The sequence below is a fragment of the Salvelinus sp. IW2-2015 genome, linkage group LG28 (assembly GCF_002910315.2).
Source record: "Salvelinus sp. IW2-2015 linkage group LG28, ASM291031v2, whole genome shotgun sequence".
In the NCBI taxonomy this organism is placed as follows: Eukaryota; Metazoa; Chordata; class Actinopteri; order Salmoniformes; family Salmonidae; genus Salvelinus; species Salvelinus sp. IW2-2015.
The window spans coordinates 31,630,745-31,640,374 of NC_036868.1; the positions used below are offsets into that span (position 1 = coordinate 31,630,745).

The 9,630-nt window shown below is 41.1% G+C and overlaps 1 protein-coding gene across 1 annotated transcript in view; it reads right to left on the reverse strand.

The window, feature by feature from the left end:
* Positions 1-9,203: 9,203 nt before the first annotated feature.
* LOC111954299 (polyphosphoinositide phosphatase) overlaps positions 9,204-9,630 on the reverse strand; it is a 23,235-nt gene continuing 22,808 nt past the window's right edge. The window contains 1 exon segment of the mRNA XM_070435857.1: positions 9,204-9,222. Within this exon segment, the coding sequence (XP_070291958.1) occupies positions 9,204-9,222 (19 nt within the window).

The window sequence follows — 9,630 nt, forward strand, 5'->3', positions numbered from 1 at the left end:
TATTGAATAAGTAGGTTATTTCCAACACATTCACACATTTCTTCTCAAAAGGGTACAGTGTACAACTGCTTCATCCTTATTTTATGTTTCTCTAAAGAATCTGGCAATTGTTGTTGTGGCTGACGTATTTAACATTCCAAAGTGATAGTCTGCCAGCACTCTGTCGAAATTTCCAAGCAGTTTTATTGTACAATGTTGCAGATTTTTTATTTTTTAAATTACAGTCAACTAATGGCAATTTTCCCCTGCACATCCGATAGTATTCCGCTCTCCCTCCTGTGGGGAGGCAACCTTTGGATCCTACTGAAAAACAAAACAAACAATATATTTCAAAATGTCAGTAATGTAAAAATGTGAATATACTGTATTGTACTGTGATTATGTATTTCAATTTATCATTGAAGATGCACATCTCACTGTTGTTTTGCGGAAAATTTCGTACCATTGAAGGCAACTGTTTGAATGCTGAAGAATTTGGTTGGCATTCCTTAACCGGCTCTTCTCAAGAGAGACCATGGTTTTACAACATGTCATAATTGTGGCCCGTATCTCATCATGAGACCCCGCTCTTGATCTTCCTTCCTTTGTCCTCCACGTCATTCTTCGCCTCTCCTCTCCACTTTCCTTTCCCCCCACCTGTCTTTCTTGATCCATGTTTCCAAACTAAATCATCAACTGTCTCTTTCGTCCCTGTTTTGGGTAACGAGACTTAAAAACATGACCTTTGGGTAGGCTTTCAGCTGAAATTGCAAATCAGCTTTGTTTGGAACGATTTCAATATTCTGCTGAGATTTTCTATATGTTTTCAATCTGGTTATTATGGTAAGTACAGTGGTGGGAAAAAGTACTCAGTTGACATAACATTTTTTTATTTGTTTAAAAAAGTTATATTTAGATTTGGTCAGAGGATGCTGCACGCACCCTCAGCACCTTACTTCCTGTGGGTATGTATTTTCCTGTGGTTATGTATTCCTGTGGCTATACTATCATCAATTCCCTCATATTAGCCAAAACCAGACGGCACAATTCCCTTGTTTTTTTTTATTTAAGGCCAGACAGGGGCACACTCACACTCAGACATAATTTACAACGCAGTGATTTTGGTGTTTGCAAGTCGATTGTTTGGCGAGGAGTTTCGACAGGGTATGGTATGAAATTTTGTTTTGTATCGCTTCACTCATCACCTATTGATCATTGGCAGGTTGATGAGGGTTAGAGCCGCACGCCTGAGTACGTTTGTGGGTTGAAGGGGGCCCCGTGTTACTCAGATGGAACGCGGGAATATGTAAGGACTCGCTTCAAAAAAAAGCTAGCTCGAGTAGTAGTAGCACAAGTAGCAAGTTTAGTATTCTACGAGACTCAGTACTGAGTACGTAAGCATGGATCTTCTCCTGTCCGCGACGGGGCTGGTTATTTCCATTTTTGTAATCCGTTGATTGATAACTCTGGCTCAGTATATTTCCATTGGCTGAGACTAGTGATCTACTTCTTGTGTTGTAGCTTCGTTCTGCAATTTTTATCAGACGCAGATCTGGAAGTCTCGATTTGTCTCGTGATAAACTAAGGGTGTGGCATTGAATGCCAAGTGGGAACAATCATAGTCGCACTGAATTTTAGATATAGTTGACTACCTTATAGCGGAGAATATATTAGCTTACTCTCTGTTTTTGTGATTCGGTATTGTTTAATATGTCTATAATGCTGTTCTCTGAGCTCAGCGCATCAATTTGTACACGAAACACTCAGAGATGAAAATCAAGTCGCGATATAGCATAAGCTTGTCAAGTAGCATTCAGACTGGGATTTTTATGATCTCTTGCACATATGTTCATTTCTCATCAGGATTACATTCTGGTTTGGGGAAATGTTTTAATACGTATGTTCTCAATAGGATGTTAATGGCATATTTTTTGTGAACCTACTCTCGAAACTCAACTCACTTCCACTTCCCTCTGAATTTGTTCCGATGTGTACAGGATCTCAGTACGGTACGACATTGGACATTATCTTTTCCTATAAGTATGGAACTCGTCCTACTGCGCTACGCTCGCTTTTGCCAGTGAAGTGCAGTCAAGACAGACAACCTAGAGACAATGTATCACAGGTCGGCAGAATGGCACAATATGTTTTGGATTGGGGACCTTTGGTTTGAAAGTTTGAGGGCGCAGCATGACGTGCTATATGCATATTTCCAATGGACTGCGACGTCGAATCGGAAGCAAGTCTTGAGCGTCGAATCTCACGCATTGCGCTAGGCACGGGGGGAGGAAGACGCGAGAGCAGTAGTTTCTGAATCAGTGTACATTCGCAAGTCCGCATAAAAGAAGTTGTCTAAGCTGCAGACTTGGATAGTCCTGTTCTGGCATCGTTTGCTGGTCTTGTGTGGGCCCTGTGCCTAGTAGTCCACAATAATGGAGTCCGTGGTCAGCTTTTCCGAAAGGGGGGCGGGGAGGGCCTTATATGCGTCGCGGAAATTAGTATAACAATGATCTAGGGTTTTTCCAGCCCTGGTAGCACAATCGATATGCTGATAGAATTTAGGGAGTTTTGTTTTAGATTAGCCTTGTTAAAATCCCCAGCTACGATGAATGCAGCCTCAGGGTGTGTGTTTTCCATTTACAAAGAGTCAGATAAAGTTCGTTCAGAGGCCATCGATGTGTTCTGCTTGGGGGGGAATATATACGGCTGTGATTATGATTGAAGAGAATTCCCTTGGTAGATAATGGCGGTCGACATTTGATTGTGAGGAGTTCTAGATCAGGTGAACAGAATGACTTGAGTTCCTTGTGTGTGTTTATGATGATCACACCATTCTCGTTAATCATAAGGCATACCCCCCCGCCCCTCTTCTTACCGGAAAGATGTTTGTTTCTGTCGGCGCGATGCATGAAGAAACCAGCTGGCTGCACCGACTCCGTTAGCGTCCCTTGAGTTAAGCCATGTTTCCGTGAAGCAGAGCACGTTGCAATCCCTGATGTCTCTCTGGAATGCTACCCGTGCTCGGATTTCATCAACCTTATTGTCAAGAGACTGGATATTGGCGAGTAGTATGCTAGGGAGTGGAGCGCGATGTGCCGGTCTCCGAAGCCTGACCACGAGACCGCCTCGTTTGCCCGCTTTTTCGGCGTCGCACAGGGTCGCCGGCTGGGATCAGATCCATTGTATTGGGTGGAATGCAAAACACTGGATCCGTTTCGGGAAAGTCATATTCCTGGTAGGAACGATGATGAGTTGACGTTAATCGTATATTCAGTAGTTCCTCCCGACTGTATGTAATGAAACCTAAGATTACCTGGGGTACCGATGTAAGAAATAACACATAAAAGAACAAAATACTGCATATTTTCCAAGGAACGCGAAGCGAGGCGGCCATCTCTTTTCGGCGCCGGAAGTTAAAGTCATAGACTGTTCTCTCTGCTACCGCACAGCAAGTGGTACCGGAGCGCCAAGTCTTGGACCGAAAGGCTCCTTAACAGCTTCTACCCCCAAGCCTTAAGACTGCTGATCAACTAAACTAATCAAATGGCCACCTGGACTATTTACATTGAATCTCCCCCCTCCCCCTTTTGTTTTTACACTGCTGCTACTCGCTGTTTATCATCTATGCATATTCACTTTGCAAATTAACCTCATTTAACCGGTAACCCCACACATTGACTTGGTACCGCCCGCTGTATATAGCCTCATTATTGTTATGTACATTTATTGTATTACCTTGTGATTCTTTTACTTTAGTTATTTAGTAAATATTTTATTAACTCTATTAACTCTAAGCACCTGTTGTATTCGGCGCGTGTGACATTTTTTAAAATATATATATTTTTTGATTTAAAGACTTCCAGAACACACTGGATTCTCCAATTTGTTGAATGAACTACAGTACATGACAAAATACAAACCATTCAACCCAAAAAGTAATTTGGTTTTGATGGTATCCTAAATGAAATGACAAAATATACAGACTACAAATTCCAAGTAGCTATGCTGAAACTTTTCAACATCATCCTCAGCTCTGGCATCATCCCCAATATTTGGATCCAAGGACTGATCACCCCAATCCACAAAAGTGGAGAAAAATTGGACCCCAATAACTACTGTGGGATATGCGTCAACAGCAACAGAAAATACTCTGCATTATCATTAACAGCACAATCCTTCATTTCTGCAGTGACAACAAAGTCATGAGCAAATGTGACCCGATTCAGGAAACTAGGCGTATGTCGCAAGTCACTACTTCACAGGAGAGCCGTTTGAACGTAAAAAATATAGAAATGCCTTCTCGGGACATGTGAACTTTAATGTGACTTAATAACAAACTTGTATGCCATCTGTAAATACAAATAAAATGGTTAAATTACGACACTTGTTGGTTAAGTCCCAGAAAGGCTAGCAACCTTCCCACTAGCCATGATTGGCTGAGATAATGAGTGGGCTGGACATGCCGAGAGAGGAGTTCGGATTGGTCTGCCATATTCAAGGCTTCTGTCTATTTGAGCTCGTCAGTCTGCGTTGGTAATCCTGTCGAACACGGCTTTTAATTTTTTTTATTGTGTAGTGGAGCTGCATGAGTGTTGCTCTCCACTTTCTGGAGGATCACGTTTTTAAATCAGTGGAATTAGAGTATGATAGCTAAAGAGATGGAGAAAACACTTGTCTCCAGATTACATCTTCAAACTAAGGGCAATCGTTGTATGGCATTCCTGACCGGTAGACGCGTCCATCATGCATAATGATGTATACAGGTAAGATAGTCTAGCGTTAGCTAGCTACCTTTTCAGATATTACATGTTACTAATTTTGACAGAAAGTGTTTTCATTTCAAGCTAAAGTGTACTGTTAGCTAGCAAGCTAACGTTAACTGGCTGGCTCCCTAGCTGACGTTATTATTTGTTTCCCAGAGCCGTTTACTTTTCTAGTTCAAGCTTTATGTTATCTAGCTAACATTGGACCTGGTTCGTTAGCTCCCAGCACTGTGGCATTGTTGGAACGTTGTTCATTGTTGTTTAACTAGCTAACGTTAGCTGGCTGGCTCCCTAGCGGAGGTTATTATTTGTTTCCCAGAGCTGTTTGCTTTTCTAGTTAGAGCCTAATGTTAGACATTGTTGGCACTTTGTTCATTTTTGTGTAACTAGCTAATATTAGCTGGCTGGCTCGTTAGCTAACGTTACGTTACGTGGGTACATCACCCATTGAATATGGCCAGTTTCAGTAAATGTCTTCTAAAAAGCGTAATGAAATTGTTGCAGCAGAGCTGGCTGAGCTGTTTTCATTTTATCCGGAGGTAAACAAATCATCGGCCAGAGCGTCAAGTGTGCACTCCGAGAGCAAAAAGAGATGGGTCCTATCCTATGGCTTTCACTAGATGTCAACAGTCTTTATTCAAGGTTTCAGGATTGTTTTTTGAAAAACGAACAAGTATTTGGAGTTTTGGTGAGAAGCGCACGGAACAATATCAGTATCAGAGCGCGTGCTTACTAATTCTGCTTTCCTATTAAACATTCTACTTTCAGTATGAAATATTATAGTTTATTTACATTTTAGAGTACCTGAGGATTAAATAGAAACGTCATTTGACTTGTTTGGACGAAGTTTAGCGGTAGCTTTTTGGACTCCTTTGTCTGCATGTTGAATGAGTCAACTAAACGGTATTTTTGGGATATAAAGAAGGATTTTATCTAACAAAACGACCATTTATGTTGTAGCTGGGACCCTTGGGATTGCAAACAGAGGAAGATCTTCAAAAGTAAGTGATTTATTTAAATCGCTATTTGTGATTTTGTGAATCCTGTGCTGGTTGAAAAATATGTTGATTAGGGGTGCCGTCCTCAGACAATCGCATGGTATGCTTTCGTCATAAAGCCTATTGGAAATCGGATGACACGGTTAGATTATTAACAAGAACTTAAGCTTTTAAATGATATTAGACACTTGTATGTTCATGAATGTTTGAATTGCGCGCCCTCCAATTTCACCGGATGTTGTCGGCTGGTGTCCCGCTAGCCTATCCCTAAGAAGTTTTAAAATTGTATGAACTGCCTTAATTTTGCTGGACCCCAGGAAGAAGAGCTGTGCTTTGGCAGCTAATGAGGATCCTAAAAAATTACAAATACAAATACAAACTGGACAGTTATATCTCAATCTCTTCATTCAACGACTCAATCGTGGACACCCTTACTGACAGTTGTGGCTGCTTTGTGTGATGTATTTTTGTTTCTACCTTCTTGCCCTTTGTGCTGTTGTCTGTGCCCAATAATGTTTATTCCATGTTTTTTGCTGCAACCATGTTGTGTTGCTGCCTTGCTATGTTGTTTTCTTAGGTCTCTCTTTATGTAGTGTTGTGGTGTCTCTCTTGTGATATGTGATTTGTCCTATATTTATATAGGCCTCCGCAAGAGGCCTTTTGCCTTTTGGTAGGCCGTCATTCTAAATAAGAATTTGTTCTTAACTGACTTGCCTAGTTTAATAAAGGTTCAATAAAATTGTCACGTTCCTGACCTTATTTCCTTTGTTTAGTCTTTGTTTAGTTAGTCAGGACGTGAGCTGGGTGGGTGTAGTCTATGTTTTGTGTTTCTATGTTGGGTTTGTTGTTTGGCCTAATATGGTACTCAATCAGAGGCAGGTGTTTTGCATTGTCTCTGATTGGGAACCATATTAAGGTAGCCTGTTTGCACTTGGTTTGTGGGTGATTGTTTTCTTTCTTTGTGTTCTGCACCAGATAGGACTGTTTTCGGTTTTCACATTTATTGTTTTGTAGCTTGTAGTGTTCACGTTATTATTCTTTATTAAACATGTTGAACACTAGCCGCGCTGCGTTTTGGTCCTCTCCTTCATCCCAGGAAGAAAGCCGTTACAAAAATAATAAAAATAGACAAACTAAACAAAAGCCAAGTTTGTTGATTTCAAAAAAGCTTATGACTCAATTTGGCATGAGGGTCTGCTATATAAGTTGATGGAAAGCAGTGTTGAGGGGAAAACATACAACATTATAAAATCCATTTACAAAAACAACAAGTGTGTGGTTAAAACTGGCAAAAAAACACACTGATTTCTTTCCTCAGGGTGAGACAGGGATGCAGCTTGAGCCCCACCCTCTTCAACATACAGTACCAGTCAAAAGTTTGGACACACCTACTCATTTTCTACATTGTAGAATAATAGTGAAGACATCGAAACCCTGAAATAACACATATGGAGAATCATGTAGTAACCAACAAATTGTTAAACAAATCAAAATATATTTGAAGTTCTTCAAAGTAGTCACCCTTTGCATTGATGACAGCTTTGCACACTTAGCATTCTCTCAACCAGCTTCATGAGGTAGTCACTTGGAATGCATTTCAATTAACAGGTGTGCCTTGTTAAAAGTTCATTTGTGGAATTTCTTTCCTTCTTAATGCGTTTGAGCCAATCAGTTGTGTTGTGACAAGGTAGGGGTGGTATACAGAAGATAGCCCTATTTGGTAAAAGGTCAAGTCCATATTATGGCAAAAAGAGCTCAAAAAGCAAAGAGAAACGATAGCCCATCATTACTTTAAGACATGAAGGTCAGTCAACCTGGAACATTTCAAGAACTTTGAATGTTTCTTCAAGCGAAGTTACAAAAACCATCAAGCGCTATGATGAAACTGGCTCTCATGAGAACCGCCACAGGAAAGGAAGACCCAGAGTTACCTCTGCTGAAAAGGATAAGTTCATTAAAGTTAACTGCACTTCAGACTGCTTCCCAAATAAATGCTTCACAGACTTCAAGTAACAGACACATCACAACATCAACTGTTCAGAGGAGACTGCGTGAATCAGGCCATCATGGTCGAATTGCTGCAAAGAAACCACTACTAAAGGACAGCAATAAGAAGAAGAGACTTGCTTGGGCCAAGAAACACGAGCAATGGACATTAGACTGGTGGAAATCTGTCCTATGGTCTGATGAGTCCAAATTTTTGATTTTTGGTTCTAACCGCCGTGCCTTCGTTAGATGCAGAGTAGGTGAATGTGTGGTTCCCACCATGAAGCATGGAGGAGGAGGTATGATGGTGTGGGGGTGCTTTGTTGGTGTCAATGATCCAAAACACACATCCAGAATGTTTAACCTCTACGGCAGTGGTTCCCAAACTTTTTATAGTACCGTACCCCTTCAAACATTTAACTTCCAGCTGCGTACCCCCTCTAACACCAGGGTCAGCGCACTCTCAAATGTTGTTTTTGCCATCATTGTAAGCCTGCCACACACACACACTATACGATACATTTATTAAACATAAGAATGAGTGAGTTTTTGTCACAACCCGGCTCTTGGGAAGTAAGAAACTCTAAGAAACAGACGCCTCACAAGCCCTCGACTGGCAGCTTCATTAAATAGTACCCGCAAAACACCAGTCTCGACGTCAACAGTGATGAGGCGACTCCGGGATGCTGGCCTTCCTCGGTCAACAATGGCCGCTCAAGACTAGTTTCATATTTTGGCGCCTCAAGCGCCAATCAATTGCGCCAATGGATCCATTGCGCCAATCACTCACGGGAGTGAGTACCTCGAACCGTGCCCCTTGCAAAACTGCTTGCTCTTTGCTGCACGCCGCTCTACTCCCACTGGTTCGTCTGTAAGCTCCTAAAAGTGTCCCTTTGTCTGCTCAGAAACAAACAAAAGCTCACGAACAGTGGTGGTGACAGCTTTCTACACAGAGGTAGACATGCACTTAGGTGCGCACGTGTGCTCTCAGGCAAGCACATGTTCACACACACACACACACGCACGCACGCACGCACACGCACAGTGCTGTGCTGCAGGAAAGTCCTTATAAGTCTCTGGTGTAAAAGCTGTTACAGAAACGCAGGTGCTGCTGGTAATCTTGTCTGAGCGATCTTCCACCAGGCCAGTAGAAAGAAACTCACATTCTAGGTGTGTGCCGCCGTGCCTGTGTGCGCGCGTGCGCATCTACCATATTGTGTGTGTGTACTCAAATGTCATACCTGAGTAAAAGTAAAAGATACCTTAAAAGAAAACTGTTAGTCGCTTTTTAAAATTGCTAACAAGCATCGTCAATATTGAAGCCACTTTTTCAAAACTCTTCTCACAGTCTGCATGACCAACATGCATCTTGGCCAAACAGTTCATCTCACCACCAAAACTCTTCATACATGTCTCAAAATAAGCTTGTTCGACCATAACACACGTAACACAATTCTCACTCAGAAAGCATACATTGTCACTCATAAAACACTGACCTAAAAAAACACGAACAGGGAGCATTACATAAATGATGAACTTTTCTCTTTGAAGTTTGAATGATTTTTCACATAAATCAGTATTTCATTATAGAATAAGAATAACACCGTTTCACTTTGTTGACTGTACTAAAGTATATGTCACAAGAATGAATCAGAAATGCAGCAATTTGCTTCATTAGCCTTTATTTTTTCTATATAGTAATTTACTTGTGAAAAAACAAATTCCTGAAATTCTAGGGCTACAATAATAATTACAAGAAAAACATCAACATGTATAGTATAATCACTCAAACTGTACAGTACTGTGAGTGTTCTAGTTCTCATCAACATGTATAGTATAATCACTCATACTGTACAGTACTGTGAGGGTTCTAGTTCTCATCAACATGTATAGTATAATCACTC